Source organism: Triticum urartu, chromosome 7 (assembly GCF_003073215.2).
Source record: "Triticum urartu cultivar G1812 chromosome 7, Tu2.1, whole genome shotgun sequence".
Classification (NCBI taxonomy): Eukaryota; Viridiplantae; Streptophyta; class Magnoliopsida; order Poales; family Poaceae; genus Triticum; species Triticum urartu.
In genome coordinates this window covers 661651094-661669714 of record NC_053028.1, presented here as the reverse complement: position 1 = coordinate 661669714, position 18621 = coordinate 661651094, and the positions used below count along the sequence as shown (strand labels likewise).

General features: G+C 43.0%; 1 protein-coding gene across 1 annotated transcript in view; it reads left to right on the top strand.

Annotated features, from left to right (window-relative positions):
- Positions 1 to 18621, top strand: part of LOC125519329 (aspartyl protease family protein At5g10770-like) — a 45678-nt gene that overhangs the window by 16559 nt on the left and 10498 nt on the right. The window contains exon 3 of the mRNA XM_048684173.1: positions 15613 to 15626. Within this exon, the coding sequence (XP_048540130.1) occupies positions 15613 to 15626 (14 nt within the window). The remainder of the gene's footprint in view (positions 1 to 15612; positions 15627 to 18621) is intronic.

Sequence of the window (18621 nt, the reverse complement as noted above, 5' to 3'; positions counted from 1 at the left end):
TTCAGGCAGTCTCGCGTGTTTATCCCTTGGCTGGCAATACACATGCCCCTCGCGCTCAAACTGACGCCAATGGAAGCACCATTGCCCAAAGGCCTCGGAAGCGATCTCGTGTTCTCAATGATCGAGAGCTTCTCGTCGCGCTTCATCAGAAATAGGACAAGCATCACAACTGTCTTAAGCGTCAGAAGCAAAGCCTCTTGGTGGATGTCAATCGCATTCGCAATCTTGCCACCAAGAATGCCTTTGTTACTCATGAAACCTGTCGGAGGTCTTGGAAGAGTTTGACATTGCTTAGTGCTGAAGCTGATTGATAACCCACAAGTATAGGGGATCGCAACAGCTTTCGAGGGTATAGTATTCAAACCAAATTTATTGATTCGACACAAGGGGAGCCAAAGAATATTCTCAAGTATTAGAAGCTGAGTTGTCAATTCAACCACACCTGGAAACTAAGTATTTGCAGCAAACTGTTTAGTAGCACAGTAATATGATAGTGGTGGTAGCAGCAACAAAAGTAAAGACAGAAAAAGTAATGTTTTTGGTATTTTGTAGTGATTGTAACAGGATAAGCGGGAAAGTAAGTAAGCGTAAACCAGTATATGGAAAACTCGTAGGCACCGGATCAGTGATGGATAATTATGCCGGATGCGGTTCATCATGTAACAGTCATAACATAGGGTGATGCGGAACTAGCTCCAATTCATCAATATAATGTAGGCATGTATTCCGTATATAGTCATACGTGCTTATGGAAAAGAACTTGCATGACATCTTTTTCCCACCCTCCCGTGGCAGCGGGGTCCTATTGGAAACTAAGGGATATTAAGGCCTCCTTTTAATAGAGAACCGGAACAAAGCATTAGCACATAGTGAATACATGAAGTCCTCAAACTATGGTCATCACCGGGAGTGGTCCCGATTATTGTCACTTCGGGTTTGCCGGATCATAACACATAGTAGGTGACTATAGACTTACAAGATAGGATCAAGAACTCACATATATTCATGAAAACATAATAGGTTCAAATCTGAAATCATGGCACTTGGGCCCTAGTGACAAGCATTAAGCATAGCAAAGCCATAGCAACATCAATCTCAGAACATAATGGATACTAGGGATCAAACCCTCACAAAACTAACTCGATTACATGATAAATCTCATCCAACCCATCACCGTCCAGCAAGCCTACGATGCAATTACTCGCGCACGGCGGTGAGCATCATGAAATTGGTGATGGAGGATGGTTGATGATGACGACGGCGATGAATCCCCCTCTCTGGAGCCCCGAACGGACTCCAGATCAGCCCTCTCGAGAGGTTTTAGGGCTTGGCGGCGGCTCCGTATCGTAAAACGTGATGATTTCTTCTCCCTGATTTTTTTCTCATCGAAACTCAATATATGGAGGTGGAGTTGGAGTCGGAGACGCAATAGGGGGCCCACGAGGTAGGGGGCACGCCCTAGGGGGGCACCCTCGTGAGAAGGGTGTGGGCCCCCTGGTCTTCATCTTTGGCGAGAATTTTTTATTATTTTTTCTAAGATGTTCCGTGGAGTTTCAGGTCATTCCGAGAATATTTGTTTTCTGCACATAAAACAACACCATGAAAATTCTGCTGAAAACAGCGTCAGTCCGGGTTAGTTCCATTCAAATCATACTAGTTAGAGTCCAAAACAAGGGCAAAAGTGTTTGGAAAAGTAGATACGACGGAGACGTATCAACTCCCCCAAGCTTAAACCCTTGCTTTTCCTCAAGCAATTCAGTTGACAAACTGAAAGAAAGAAAGAAAAACTTTTACAAACTCTGTTTGTTCTTGTTGTTGTAACTATGTCAAGCCAGCATTCAAGTTTTCAGCATAGATCATAACTAACCACATTTGCAATAATTCTCAGGTCTCACAATTACTCATATCAATAGCATAATCAACTTGCAAGTCATAATAATAAATCTCGGATGACAACACTTCCTCAAAACAATCATAATATGATATAACAAGATGGTATCTCGCTAGCCCTTTCTGAGACCGCAAAACATAAATGCAGAGCACCTTTAAAGATCAAGGACTGACTAGACATTGTAATTCATGGTAAAAGAGATCCAATCATAGTCATACCCAATATAAATTAACAGTGATGAATGCAAATGACGGCTGTGCTCTCTAGCTAGTGCTTTTTAATAAGAGGGTGATGACTCAACATAAAAATAAAGGGATAGGCCCTTCGCAGAGGGAAGCAGGGATTTGTAGAGGTGCCAGAGCTCGGTATTGAAATAGGGATAAATTGTATTTTGAGCGGTATACTTTCATTGTCAACGTAACAACTAAGAGATGGCGATATCTTCCATGCTAAACACATTATAGGCTGTTCCCAAACAGAATGGTAAAGTTTATACTCCCCCTCCACCAACAAGCATCAATCCATGGCTTGCTCGAAACAACGAGTGCCTCCAACATATATCAGGTCCCAGGGGGAGTTTTGTTTGCAATTAATTTTGATTTAGTTTGCATAAAGCAGGAGACTGGGCATCCCGGTGACCCGCCATTTTCTCGTGAGTGAGGAGCGGAGTCCACTCCTCTTGAGAATAACCCGCCTAACACGGAAGATAAGGACAAGGACATCCTTTGTTGATACATGAGCTATTCGAGCATACAAAACAAAATGATTATTTGAAGGTTTAGAGTTTGGCACATACAAATTTACGTGGAACGGCAGGTAGATACCGCATATAGGAAGGTATAGTGGACTCATCTCGAATAACTTTGGGGTTTAAGGGATTGGATGCACAAGCAGTATTCGCGCTTAGTACAGGTGAAGGCTAGCAAAAGACTGGGAAGCGACCAACTAGAGAGCGACAACAGCCATGTACATGCATTAAAATTAATAAACATTGGATGCAAGCATGACTAGGATACAATCCACCATGAACATAAATATCGTGAAGGCTATGTTGATTTTGTTTCAACTACATGCGCGAACATGTGCCAAGTCAAGTCACTTAAATCATTCAAAAGAGGATACCACCCTATCATACCACATCATAATCATCTCAATAGCATGTCGGCATACAAGGTAAATCATTATAACTCATAGCTGATCAAGCATGGCACAAGCAACTCTGATCTCTAATTGTTATTGCAAACATGTTTATTCACAATAAGCTGAATCAAGAACGCAGGACTCATCATATTTACAAAAACAAAAGAGGTCGAGTTCATACCAGCTTTTCTCATCTCAGTCAGTCCATCATATATCATCATAATTGCCTTTCACTTGCACGATCGAACGGTGTGAATAATAATAAGAGTGCACGTGCATTGGACTAAGCTGGAATCTGCGAGCATTCAATAAACAGGAGAAGACAAGGCAATGTGGTCTCTTGGTTAAATCAACAATAATGCATACAAGAGCCACTTCAACAATTTAATTATGGTCATCTCCTACTGACCCCCAAAGAAAAGAAAAGAAATAAAACTATTTACACGGGAAAGCTCCCAACAAGCAAAAGAAGAACAGGAAATATTTTTGGGTTTTCTTTTTAATTATTACTACTACAGCAGAAAAATATACTACTACTAATTTTTTTGGTTTTTCTTAAGGTTTAACAAACACACAAGAAGGAAGCAGGAAAAAGAAAATAAACTAGCATGGATATTACAGTGAAAAAGTATGAGCACCGACATCTAGTAATGAGTGTGTGAACATAAATGTAATGTCGGTGAGAAATACGTACTCCCCCAAGCTTAGGCTTTTGGCCTAAGTTGGTCTATGGCCACGGCTGGCCTGGCGGATATCCATAATAATAGTTGTTGGGGTCGTACTGCGATGAAGAGGAAGGATAGTTGGGGTCATACTGATGTGCAGCGGTTATCGCCTGCTGAGCTGCAATGTGGAGTCGGGCTGCCTCCGCTCTCCTCTCGTACTCTTCTGCCTCCTCTCTGGTAATAACATATCTTCCCTTTGTCTGCGAATCAAAGAAGGTAGGAGCAGGGAGAGTAATACAGAAAACACGTCGTTTATCAAAAATTAAGCGATATAAGAGAGGTGATTCAGGCCTCTCGACAAACTGATGTGAAGCCATAGAGTTATAATCTAAATATGCAGGAGGCAACTCCATATCACCCTCATGAATGTCTATTTCAAGAAAATGAGCTAAGCGGGTTGCATAATTCCTCCAAAGAAATCTCCATTATGTCTATTATGATGCAACCTACGAGCTACAATGGCTCCCATATGATAAGATTGGTCTCCTAACAGAACACTCCTAAGAATGCTAAGATCAGGGACACACATGTGACATGCTTCATCCTTAGCATTTATGCATCTACCGATGAAAAGAGCAAAATAATGTATAGCAGGAAAGTGAATGCTCCCTATGGTAGCTTGCGTTATATCTCTGGATTCCTCCACAGTTATACTAGCAAGAAAGTATCTAAATTCAGATTTAGGGGGATCCCTAATACTGCCCCATGATGGAAGTTCGCAAGAAGAAGTGAAATCCTCTAGGTCCATGGTATAAGATTTGTCATAAAGATCAAACATGACTGAAGGAGAATTACGCGAAGATGAATACTCAAACCTCCTCACAAATGAACTTATGAGATCATGATACTGGGGACATTTGTTAGCCTCAAAATCCTCAAGACCGGCATTGCGCAAATATGATTTGAATTCTTCTTTAATTCCCGCATGGTCCATAAAATTTTCCGACGGCCATTTGCAAGGCCGTACTGGAGCGTCTCTCGGTGGATCCTCATCAACATCGTGCATAGCAATCCTGGGTCCTTGCTTCTTAGAGGAACCACCTTGGAACATCTTCCTAAACATATTGTTTTTCTCTGAAAAATTCTGAAATTTTTAGTAACTTCAAAATAAAAGTAAATCAAACTCAATAATATTGATAGCAACTACTCCTACAAGTGCCTAGAGCCTATATCAAGCATTAGAACTACTTGGAACCATATAAATTTGACATGCAAGCTCAAGAACATGGTCACCTATGCAGCACAAATTTGCAAAGAATAAAGCACTAGAACAAAAAATAATTGGACCAATGGAGGAGTCACATACCAAGGAACAATCTCCCCAAGCAGTTTTGAGAGAGGTGCTTTGAGCAAGGAGATCAAAAATCACAGGAAAAGTGGCTGGAACTCGTGCTTGAGTTGGTTTTTCGGGTTTGTGTGAGATAGAGGAAGAAGATGGGTGTTGGGATAAGTGGAGGAGGGCCACCGTGGGCCCACGAGGCTGGGGCGCGCCCACCACCCTCGTGGCCAGGTGGCAGCTCCTCCCACGGTAATTTTTGCACAGTAAATCCTCAAATATTCCCGAAAAAATCATATTAAATTGGCATGGCATTCTGAGGACTTTTATTTTCGGGATATTTTTATATTGCACAGTAAAGTCAGGAAACATATAGAAAATACTATTTTTACTTTATTTAATATAAATAACAGATAGTAAAAGTGGGGTACAGAAGTTTGTGCTTCTAGTTTCATCCATCTCATGCTCATCAAAAAGAATCCACTAACAAGGTTGATCAAGTCTTGTTAACAAACTCATTCCGACAATCATGAAACCGGAGAAAATTTGAATAACACTAAGTTACCTCAACGGGGATATGCACATCCCCAATAATAAGAATATCATATTTCTTCTTGACAGTAGGAAGAGGAAATTCAAAACCTCCAAATATAATCGATGGAATTTTTCCAATAGAGTTGATACTATGAACTTGAGGTTGTTTCCTCGGAAAGTGTACCGTATGCTCATTACCATTAACATGAAAAGTGACATTGCCTTTGTTGCAATCAATAACAGCCCCTGCAGTATTAAGAAAAGGTCTTCCAAGAATAATAGACATACTATCATACTCGGGAATATCAAGTACAACAAAGTCTGTTAAAATAGTAACGTTTGCAACCACAACAGGCCCATCCTCACAGATACCGACAGGTATAGCAGTTGATTTATCAGCCATTTGCAAAGATATTTCAGTAGGTGTCAGCTTATTCAAGTCAAGTCTAAGATATAAAGAGAGAGGCATAACACTAACACCGGCTCCAAGATCACATAAAGCAGTTTTAATATAATTTCTTTTAATGGAGCAAGGTATAGTAGGTACTCCGGGGTCTCCAAGTTTCTTTGGTATTCCACTCTTAGAAGTATAATTAGCAAGCATGGGGGAAATCTCAGCTTCAGGTATCTTTCTTTTATTAGTAATGATATCCTTCATATATTTAGCATAAGGATTTGTTTTGAGCACGTCAGTTAATCTCATACGCAAAACGATAGGCCTAATCATTTCAGCAAAGCGCTCAAAATCCTCGTCATCCTTTTTCTTGGATGGTTTCAGAGGAAAAGGCATGGGTTTCTGAACCCAAGGTTCCCTTTCTTTACGATGTTTCCTAGCAACAAAGTCTCTTTTATCATAACGTTGATTCTTTGATTGTGGGTTATCAATATCAACAACAGGTTCAATTTCTACATCATTGTCATTACTAGGTTGAGCATCATCATGAACATCAGCATTAATATTTTCATTAGGTTCATGTTCATTACCAGATTGTGTTTCAGCATCAGACATAGATATATCATTTGGATTATCAGGTGGTTCAACAATAGGTTCACTAGAAGTTTGCACAGTTCTATCATTTTTCTTCTTCTTCTTTTTAGAAGAACTAGGAACATCAATATTATTTCTTTTGGAATCTTGCTCAATTCTCTTAGGGTGGCCTTCAGGACACAAAGGTTCCTGAGTCATTCTACCAGTTCTAGTAGCCACTCTAACAGCATAATCATTTTTCTTACTATTCATTTTATTAAGCACTTCTTTTTGAGCCTTAAGTACTTGTTCTACTTGAGTGGTAACCATAGAAGCATGTTTGCTAACAAGTTTAGGTTCACCTTTAATATTAGCCATATAATCACCCAAGTGTCTAATCATATAAGAATTTTCTTTTAATTGTCTACCAAAATAAGCATTGAAGTCGTCTTGCTTATACATAAAGTTATCAAACTCATCCAAGCACTGACTAGCAATTTTAGTAGGAGGGACTTCAGCTTTATCATATCTATAGAGAGAATTTACCTTTACTACCTGTGTTGGGATATCGGGATCAGGAGGTTCTTCAGTAAATAAATAATTAAGATCATATGTTTCTTCAATAGACGGTATATTAAGACCATGTATTTCTTCAATAGGAGGTAAATTCTTAATGTCTTCAGCTTTAATACATTTCTCTTTCATAGATTTCTTTGCCTCTTGCATATCTTCAGGACTGAGAAATAAAACACCTCTCTTCTTCGGAGTTGGTTTAGGAATAGGCTCAGTAATTGGAGTAGGAGCTAGCTCAGGAGGTGCCCAATTACTTTCAATTGTCAACATATTATTCAATAGAATTTCAGCTTCATCCGGTGTTCTTTCCCTGAAAAGAGAACCAGCACAACTATCCAGGTAATCTCTGGAAGCATCGTTTAGTCCATTATAAAAGATATCAAGTATTTCAGGTTTCTTAAGAGGATGATCAGGCAAAGCATTAAGTAACTTGAGAAGCCTCCCCCAAGCTTGTGGGAGACTCTCTTCTTTAATTTGCACAAAGTTGTATATTTCACTCAAAGCAGCTTGTTTCTTATGAGCAGGAAATATTTAGCAGAGAAGTAATAAATCATATCCTAGGGACTACGCACACAACCAGGATCAAGAGAATTAAACCATATCTTAGCATCACCCTTTAATGAGAACGGAAATATTTTGAGTAAATAAAAGTAACGCTATCTCTCATCATTAGTGAACAGGGCAGCTATATCATTTAACTTAGTAAGATGTGCCACAACAGTTTCAGATTCATAGGCATAAAACGGATCAAATTCAACCAAACTAATTATATCAGGATCAACAGAGAATTCATAATCCTTATCAGGAACACAAATAGGTGAAGTAGCAAAAGCAGGGTCAGGTCTCATTTTATCTCTAAGTGATTCTTTGTTCCATTTAATTAATAACCTCTTAAGCTCATATTTATCTTTGCAAGCTAAAATAGCGGCAGAAGATTCCATATCAAAAAGATAACCCTCAGGAATAACAGGCATATTTCCATCATCACTATCATCATCGTATTCAGATTCAATAATTTCTTTTTCTCTAGCCCTAGCAATTTGTTCATCAAGAAATTCACTAAGGGGCATAGTAGTATCAGGCATAGAAGCAGCTTCATCATAAGTATCATGCATAGCAGAAGTGGCATCACCAATAACATGCGGCATATCAGAACGAATAACAGAAGCAGATGCAGGTGTCGCAAACTTACTCATAACAGAAGGTGAATCAAGTGCAGAGCTAGATGGCAGTTCCTTACCTCCCCTCGTAGTTGAGGGATAGATCTTGGTTTTTGGATCTCTCAAGTTCTTCATAGTGATAAGAAGATATAAATCCCAAGTGACTCAAAGAATAGAGCTATGCTCCCCGGCAACGGCGCCAGAAAAAGGTCTTGATAACCCACAAGTATAGGGGATCGCAACAGCTTTCGAGGGTAGAGTATTCAACCCAAATTTATTGATTCGACACAAGGGGAGCCAAAGAGTATTCTCAAGTATTAGCAGCTGAGTTGTCAATTCAACCACACCTGGAAACTTAGTATCTGCAGCAAAGTGTTTGGTAGCACAGTAATATGATAGTGGTGGTAGCAGCAACAAAAGTAAAGACAGCAAAAGTAATGTTTTTGGTATTTTGTAGTGATTGTAACAGTAGAAGCGGGAAAGTAAATAAGCGTAAACCAGTATATGGAGAACTCGTAGGCACCGGATCTGTGATGGATAATTATGCCGGATGCGGTTCATCATGTAACAGTCATAACATAGGGTGACACAAAACTAGCTCCAATTCATCAATATAATGTAGGCATGTATTCCGTATATAGTCATATGTGCTTATGGAAAAGAACTTGCATGACATCTTTTGTCCTACCCTCCCGTGGCAGCGGTGTCCTATTGGAAACTAAGGGATATTAAGGCCTCCTTTTAATAGAGAACTGGAACAAAGCATTAGCACATAGTGAATACATGAACTCCTCAAACTATGGTCATCACCGGGAGTGGTCCCGATTATTGTCACTTCGGGGTTGCCGGATCATAACACATGGTAGGTGACTATAGACTTGCAAGATAGGATCAAGAACTCACATATATTCATGAAAACATAATAGGTTCAGATCTGAAATCATGGCACTCGGGCCCTAGTGACAAGCATTAAGCATAGCAAAGTCATAGCAACATCAATCTCAGAACATAATGGATACTAGGGATCACACCCTAACCAAACTAACTCAATTACATGATAAATCTCATCCAACCCATCACCGTCCAGCAAGCCTATGATGCAATTACTCCCGCACGGCGGTGAGCATCATGAAATTGGTGATGGAGGATGGTTGATGATGACGACGACGACGAATCCCCCTCTCCGGAGCCCCGAGCAGACTCCAGATCAGCCCTCCCGAGAGGTTTTAGGGCCTGGCGGCGGCTCCGTATCGTAAAACGCGATGATTTCTTCTCCCTGATTTTTTTCTCATCGAAACTCAATATATGTAGGTGGAGTTGGAGTCGGAGACGCAACAGGGGGCCCACGAGGTAGGGGGCGCGCCCTAGGGGGTGGCGCCCCCCACCCTCGTGAGAAGGGTGTGGACCCCCTGGTCTTCATCTTTGGCGATGATTTTTTATTATTTTTTTCTAAGATGTTCCGTGGAGTTTCAGGTTATTACGAGAATATTTGTTTTCTACACATAAAACAACACCATGGCAATTCTTCTGAAAACAACATTAGTCCGGGTTAGTTCCATTCAAATCATACAAGTTAGAGTCCAAAACAAGGGCAAAAGTGTTTGGAAAAGTAGATACGACGGAGACGTATCACTGATCTGCAGGACGATGGCTTCACCGAAAGATTCAAGTTTGACTCAACTCCTCCAAGGAATGCTCACTTGCGTCGGACTCCCTCACTTGAAGACTCTGACTATTCATCCTCAGCTGCGACAGTGAATGCCAGAGTCGTCGATGACCAAGGTGATGCAACTTCACCTCCTCCAACTTCTGCGCGTGTCGACACTGCACCAAGTTCTTCTGCACCACCAGACCTCAACGATGACCCTGCTGCCTCGCCTGCACCTTATGGGAACGAGTAGGCGCTCTATGATTTTAAACCTATTTGGTCCTTACTGACAAAAGGGGGAGAAGCATATGAGTTGATAGTCTTCAAGCGGGTCCATATGGGTGGTTGCTTTACTTTTTGCCACTTTTGCCAAGTGCTTACAACTCTCGCTTTTCGATACATTTGGTTCTTTGAGTTGTAACACTTAAACTCGATGGTCGTCTGCTACTTATTTGCTATTCTATGATGCGATGATAAATTCCGCATGTGTGATGATAACTTCCACACTTAGGTCATTTTGCAGACGTCCATTTTTCCTTATGAATGTCATTATCTTCGTTATATCAAATCATGCATGATGAATTGTCATCATAAGTTGAAGATGATCTCCACAAGTACAACCTGCCATGTGCATTTGCATTCCAAAAGCAAATTACTTATATGCACATCTTTAGGAGGATCCTTTTCCACTTATGAAGACAATACCCTATCCTTTACAATTTCACATATTTTCCCCCGTTGAAAACTTCAACCAGTTTGTCATCAATCACCAAAAAGGGGGAGATTGTAAGTGCATCTAGTGCGACCCCTAGTTGGTTTTGGAGTATTGACAACAAACCTAGTTGAGGGACTAATGTGTTTGTGAGAATTGCAGGATAACACAGGTAGAAGTCCCTCATTGATTCGGCTTTCCTACCAGAGATGACCCCTAAAAATGTATGAAGACATTGAAGTCAAAGGTGGTATGTGAAGAGATTCACATTGAAGAACATGACAAGAGAATACATCGCGTGAAGACTATGGAGCGCGAAGACTTAGTTGTTTCGTCAATCTTTTTCTTCTTTGTTGAGTCATATGAACCACCGTACTGTTAAGTGGGGTCCAAGTGAACCAGTCAGAATGACTGAAGTGATGCTTAACCAAAATCCTATGTCTTCGAGCGAAGACAATGCGAGCAAATCTTATCTAGAGCTGGATAAGTCAGCTTTGCTTGTAGCCCAAGTAAAGTTGCCGTGTGTGTTTGAAATCTGACCATTGGAACATGTGTCAGTTCTTTAGTGACCCAGGGTCATTTCGGACAAATCAGGTCGGGTTGCCTAGTGGCTATAAATAGCCCACCCCCTACAACCATAAACGCTTGGCTGCTCAGAGTTAGTGTACGTCTTTTGTCATTTGAGAGCAACCCACCTCGAAGCCTTTGAGAGAGAATTCCTTGCGAGGACAAAGCCCTAAACACCCAGAGCCAAAGAGTGTTAGGCATCACTGAAGTCTTCCTGTCTGTGTGATCTGAAGACTTATTACATTTGAGGACCGTGAATCCTCCAGCCGGTTAGGCATCGCGTTCTGAGCATCCAAGAGTCATTGTGGATCGCCGGTGAACGAAGTCTGTGAAGGTTTGGAAGTCTACCTTGAAGACTTACCAGAGTGATTGGGCGAGGACTGGGTGTCCTTAGCTCAAGGGGAATAAGGTGAAGACGCGGTCTTCTAAGTTGAATCTCAGCCTCCCTAACCAGACATACAGTTGTCACAGCAACTGGAACTGGTCCAACAAATCATTGTCTTCAACGAGTCAGTGGTTCCATTCTTCCCATCTCTTTATTTGCAGATTGGTCCTGGTGAAGTCATTGCCTGTTTGCATTATCTATTTGTCTTCACTATGTGACTGCTTGTTCTGTTTGGCTTCGTACTATCTTCCATCCTGATCTATACTGCCTAGCTGCTATTAGTCTTTGTGCTTTCATCTCATTGAATACTTGACTATGGCTTGCTTAGTGTAGTCTACCTTCCGCTGCATGGTAATAGATTTGTTTCTATCGTTTGTCTTTGAAACTTACATGTTTTGAAGACTTTCATAAAAATCACCTATTCACCCCCCCTCCTCTAGTCGATAACTAGCACTTTCAAGGTTCCGCTATTGGTTATTCACCGAAGACGTGTCTCGGTCATGTCTACATAGTTCTCGAACCCGTAGGGTCCGCACGCATAAAGTTCTGTGACGATCGATATTATGTGTTTTGTGTTTTGATGTACCAAAGGTAGTTCGGAGTCCCGGATATGATCACGTACACGACAAGGAGTCTCAAAATGGTCGAGACGTAAAGATCGATATATTGGATGACTATGTTCGGACACCTAAACTGTTTCGGGAGGTTTCGGACATATACCGGAGTATCGTGGGGTTACCGGAACCCCCCGGGGAGTATATTGGGCCTATTGGGCGTTAGTGGAGAAGAGGAGGGGCGGCCAGGCAGGCCGCGCGCCCCCTCCCCCTCTAGTTCAAATTGGACAAGGAGGGGGGCGGCGCCCCCCTTTCCTTCCTCCTCTCTCCTTCCCTTCCCCCTTCTCCTACTCCTACTAGGAAAGAAGGAGTCCTAGTAGGACTCCCTCCTTGGCGCGCCCTCCTCCTTGGCCGGCCGCCTCCCCCTAGCTCCTTTATATACAGGGGCAGGGGGCACCTCTTAGACACAACAATTGATCATTGATCTTTTAGCCGTGTGCGGTGCCCCCCTCCACCATAATCCACCTCGGTCATATCGTAGCGGTGCTTAGGCGAAGCCCTGCGTCGGTAGCTTCATCAACACCGTCACCACGCCGTCGTGTTGACGATGCTCTTCCCGGAAGCTCTACTGAATCGTGAGTTCGCGGGGCATCGCCGAGCTGAACGTGTGCTGAATGCGGAGGTGCCGTACGTTCGGTACTGAAGATCGGTCGATCGTGAAGACGTACGACTACATTAACTGCGTTGTCATAACGCTTCCGCTTACTGTCTACGAGGGTACGTAGACGACACTCTCCCCTCTCGTTGCTATGCATCACCACAATCTTGCTTGTGCATAGGAAAAATTTGAAATTACTACGTTCCCCAACAGTGGTATCAGAGCCAGGTTTATGCGTAGATGTTATATGCACGAGTAGAACACGTACAAGTGAGTTGTGGGTGATACAAGTCATACTGCTTTCCAGCATGTCATACTTTGGTTCGGCGGTATTGTTGGATGAAGCGGCCCGGACCGACATTACGCGTACGCTTACGCGAGACTGGTTCTACCGACGTGCTTTGCACACAGCTGGCTGGAGGGTGTCAGTTTATACAACTTTAGTTGAACCGAGTGTGACAACGCCCGGTCCTTGTTGAAGGTTAAAACAACACTAACTTGACGAACTATCGTTGTGGTTTTGATGCGTAGGTAAGAATGATTCTTTCTCAGCCCGTAGCAGCCACGTAAAACTTGCAACAACAAAGTAGATGACGTCTAACTTGTTTTTGCAGGGCATGTTGTGATGTGATATGGTCAAGGCATGATGCTATATTTTATTGTATGAGATGATCATGTTTTGTAACAGAGTTATCGGCAACTGGCAGGAGCCATATGGTTGTGTTGGAAATATGCCCTAGAGGCAATAATAAAAGCATTATTATTATATTTCCTTGTTCATGATAATTGTATTTATTCATGCTATAATTGTGTTATCCAGAAATCGTAATACATGTGTGAATAATAGACACCAACATGTCCCTAGTAAGCCTCTAGTTGACTAGCTCGTTGATCAACAGATAGTCATGGTTTCCTGACTATGGACATTGGATGTCATTGATAACGAGATCACATCATTAGGAGAATGATGTGATGAACAAGACCCAATCCTAAACATAGCATAAGATCGTATAGTTTCGTTTGCTAGAGTTTTCCAATGTCAAGTATCTTTTCCTTAGACCATGAGATCGTGTAACTCCCGGATACCGTAGGAGTGCTTTAGGTGTGCCAAATGTCACAACGTAACTGGGTGACTATAAAGGTATACTACGGGTATCTCCGAAAGTGTCTGTTGGGTTGACACGGATCAAGACTGGGATTTGTCACTCCGTATGACGGAGAGGTATCACTGGGCCCACTCGGTAATGCATCATCATAATGAGCTCAAAGTGACCAAGTGTCTGGTCACGGGATCATGCATTACGGTAAGAGTAAAGTGACTTGCCGGTAACGAGATTGAACGAGGTATTGGGATACCGACGATCGAATCTCGGGCAAGTAACATACCGATTGACAAAGGGAATTGTATACGGGGTTGCTTGAATCCTCGACATCGTGGTTCATCCGATGAGATCATCGAGGAGCATGTGGGAGCCAACATGGGTATCCAGACCCCACTGTTGGTTATTGACCGGAGAGCGATCTCGGTCATGTCTACATGTCTCCCGAACCCGTAGGGTCTACACACTTAAGGTTCGGTGACGCTAGGGTTGTAGGGATATGTATATGCAGTAACCCGAATGTTGTTCGGAGTCCCGGATGAGATCCTGGACGTCACGAGGTGTTCCGGAATGGTCCGGAGGTAAAGAATTATATATAGGAAGTGCTATTTCGGGCATCGGGACAAGTTTCGGGGTCACAGGTATTGTACCGGGACCACCGGAAGCGTCCCGGGGGTCCACCGGGTGGGGCCACCTACCCCGGGGGGGCACATGGGCTGTAGGGGGTGCGCCTTGGCCTACACGGGCCAAGGGCACCAGCCCCAAGAGGCCCATGCGCCTAGGGTTCAAGAAGGGAAGAGTCCCAAAGGGGGAAGGCACCCCTAGGTGCCTTGGGGGGGAGGGATTCCTCCCTTGGCTGCCGCCCCCCTAGGAGATTGGATCTCCTAGGGCCCCCCCCCCTTGGACTCCCTATATATAGTGAGGGAAGGAGGGCCTTTCATGACACATCTTTGGTGCCTCCCTCTCCCTCTCCAACACATCCTCCTCCTCCATAGTGCTTGGCGAAGCCCTGCCGGAGTACTGCAGCTCCATCACCACCACGCCGTCGTGCTGCTGCTGGAGCCATCTTCCTCAACCTCTCCTTCCCCCTTGCTGGATCAAGAAGAAGGAGACGTTACGCTGACTGTACGTGTGTTGAACGCGGAGGTGCCGTCCGTTCGGTGCTAGGATCTCCGGTGATTTGGATCACGTCGAGTACGCCTTCCTCATCCCCGTTCTTTGAACGCTTCCGCGCGTGATCTACAAAGGTATGTAGATGCAATCCAATCACTCATTGCTAGATGAACTCCTAGATGGATCTTGGTGAAACCGTAGAAAAAAATTTGTTTTCTGCAACGTTCCCCAACAGTGGCATCATGAGCTAGGTCTATGCGTAGTTCTCTTGCACGAGTAGAACACAATTTGTTGTGGGCGTTGATGTTGTCAACTTTCTTGCCGCTACTAGTCTTATCTTCCTTCAACGGTATTGTGGGATGAAGCGGCCCGGACCAACCTTACACATACGCTTACGTGAGACCGGTTCCACCGACTAACATGCACAAGTTGCATAAGGTGGCTAGCGGCTGTCTGTCTCTCCCACTTTAGTTGGAGCGGATTCGATGAAAAGGGTCCTTATGAAGGTTAAATAGAAGTTGACAAATCACGTTGTGGCTTTCACGTAGGTAAGAAAACATTCTTGCTAGAACCCTACTTCAGCCACGTAAAACATGCAACAACAATTAGAGGACGTCTAACTTGTTTTTGCAGCAAGTGCTTTGTGATATGATATGGCCAAAGTTGTGATGAATGATGAATGATATATATGTGATGCATGAGATGTTCATGCTATTGTAATAGGAGTTACGACTTGCATGTCGATGAGTATGACAACCGGCAGGAGCCATAGGAGTTGTCTTTATTTTTTGGTATAACCTGCGTGTCATTGAGAAACGCTATGTAAATTACTTTACTTTATTGCTAAACGCGTTAGCCGTAGTAGTAGAAGTAATAGTTGGCGAGCAACTTCATGGAGACACGATGATGGAAATCATGATGATGGAGATCATGGTGTCATGCCGGTGACAAGATGATCATGGAGCCCTAAGATGGAGATCAAAGGAGCTATGTGATATTGGCCATATCATGTCACTGTTATTGTTTGATTGCATGTGATGTTTATCATGTTTCTGCATCTTGTTTACTTAGAACAACGGTAGTAAATAAGATGATCCCTCCTAATAATTTCAAGAAAGTGTTCCCCCCTAACTATGCACCGTTGCGACAGTTCGTTGTTTCGAAGCACCACGTGATGATCGGGTGTTAGATTCTAACGTTCACATACAACGGGTGTAAGACAGATTTACACATGCAAACACTTAGGTTGACTTGACGAGCCTAGCATGTACAGACATGGCCTCGGAACAAAGAAGACCGTAAGGTCGAGCATGAGTCGTATAGAAGATACGATCAACATGAAGATGTTCACCGACGTTGGCTAGTCCGTCTCACGTGATGATCGAACACGGCCTAGTTAACTCGGATCATGTTATACTTAGATTACAGGAGGGATGTTTATCTAAGTGGGAGTTCATTGAATAATTTGATTAGATGAACTTAATTATCATGAACTTAGTCTAAAATTTAACAATATGTCTTGTAGATCAAATGGCCAACGTAGTCCTCAACTTCAACGCGTTCCTAGAGAAAACCAAGCTGAAAGACGATGGCAGCAACTACACGGAATGGGTCCAGAACCTGAGGATCATCCTCATAGCTGCCAAGAAAGATTATGTCCTACAAGCACCGCTAGGTGACACACCTGTTCTCCCTGCAATGACTACTCCCTCGTTCAGTGCGGCATGCTTTACAGCTTAGAGCCGGGGCTCCAAAAGCGTTTTGAGAGACACGGAGCATATGAGATGTTCGAAGAGCTGAAAATGGTTTTCCAAGCTCATGCCCGGGTCGAGAGATATCAAGTCTCCAACAAGTTCTTCAGCTGTAAGATGGAGGAAAACAGTTCTGTCAGTGAGCACATACTCACTATGTCTGGGTTGCATAACCGCTTGACTCAGCTGGGAGTTAATCTCCCGGATGATGCGGTCATTGACAGAATCCTTCAGTCGCTTCCACCGAGCTACAAAAGCTTTGTGATGAACTTCAATATGCAGGGGATGGAAAAGACCATTCCTGAAGTATTTGCAATGCTGAAATCAGCAGAGGTAGAAGTCAAAAAGGAACATCAAGTGTTGATGGTGAATAAAACCACTAAGTTCAAGAAGGGCAAGGGTAAGAAAGCCTTCAAGAAGGACGGCAAGGGAGTTGCCGCGCCCGGCAAGCAAGCTGCCGGGAAGAAGCCAAAGAATGGACCCAAGCCCGAGACTGAGTGCTTTTATTGCAAGGAAAGTGGTCAATGGAAGCGGAACTGCCCCAAATACTTAGCGGACAAGAAGGCCGGCAAAACGAAAGGTATATGTGATATACATGTAATTGATGTGTACCTTACCAGTACTCGTAGTAGCTCCTGGGTATTTGATACCGGTGCAGTTGCTCACATTTGTAACTCAAAACAGGAGCTGCGGAATAAGCGGAGACTGGCGAAGGACGAGGTGACGATGCGCGTCGGGAATGGTTCCAAGGTCAATGTGATCGCCGTCGGCACGCTACCTCTACATTTACCTTCGGGATTAGTTTTAAACCTTAATAATTGTTATTTAGTGCCAGCTTTGAGCATGAACATTGTATCAGGATCTCGTTTAATTCGAGATGGCTACTCATTTAAATCCGAGAATAGTGGTTGTTCTATTTATATGAGAGATATGTTTTATGGTCATGCTCCAATGGTGAATGGTTTATTCTTAATGAATCTCGAGCGTAATTCTACACATGTTCATAGTGTGAGTACCAAAAGATGTAAGATTGATAATGATAGTCCCACATACTTGTGGCACTGCCGCCTTGGTCACATAGGTGTCAAACGCATGAAGAAGCTCCATGCTGATGGACTTTTAGAGTCTCTTGATTACGAATCATTTGACACGTGCGAACCATGCCTCATGGGTAAAATGACCAAGACTCCATTCTCAGGAACAATGGAGCAAGCAACCAACTTATTGGAAATCATACATACTGATGTGTGCGGTCCAATGAGTGTTGAGGCTCGCGGTGGCTATCGTTATGTTCTCACCCTCACTGATGACTTGAGTAGATATGGTTATGTCTACTTAATGAAACACAAGTCTGAGACCTTTGAAAAGTTCAAGGAATTTCAGAGTGAGGTTGAGAATCAACGTGACAGGAAAATCAAGTTCCTGCGATCAGATCGTGGAGGAGAATACTTGAGTCATGAGTTTGGCACACACTTAAGAAAATGTGGAATAGTTTCATAGCTCACGCCGCCTGGAACACCTCAGTGTAATGGTGTATCTGAACGTCGTAATCGCACTCTATTAGATATGGTGCGATCTATGATGTCTCTTGCCGATTTACCGCTATCTTTTTGGGGGTATGCTTTAGAGACTGCCGCATTCACTTTAAATAGGGCTCCGTCGAAATCCGTTGAGACGACACCGTATGAATTATGGTTTGGGAAGAAACCTAAGCTGTCGTTTCTAAAAGTTTGGGGATGCGATGCTTATGTCAAGAAACTTCAACCTGAAAAGCTCGAACCCAAATCAGAAAAATGCGTCTTCATAGGATACCCTAAAGAAACTATTAGGTATACCTTCTACCTCAGATCCGAAGGCAAGATCTTTG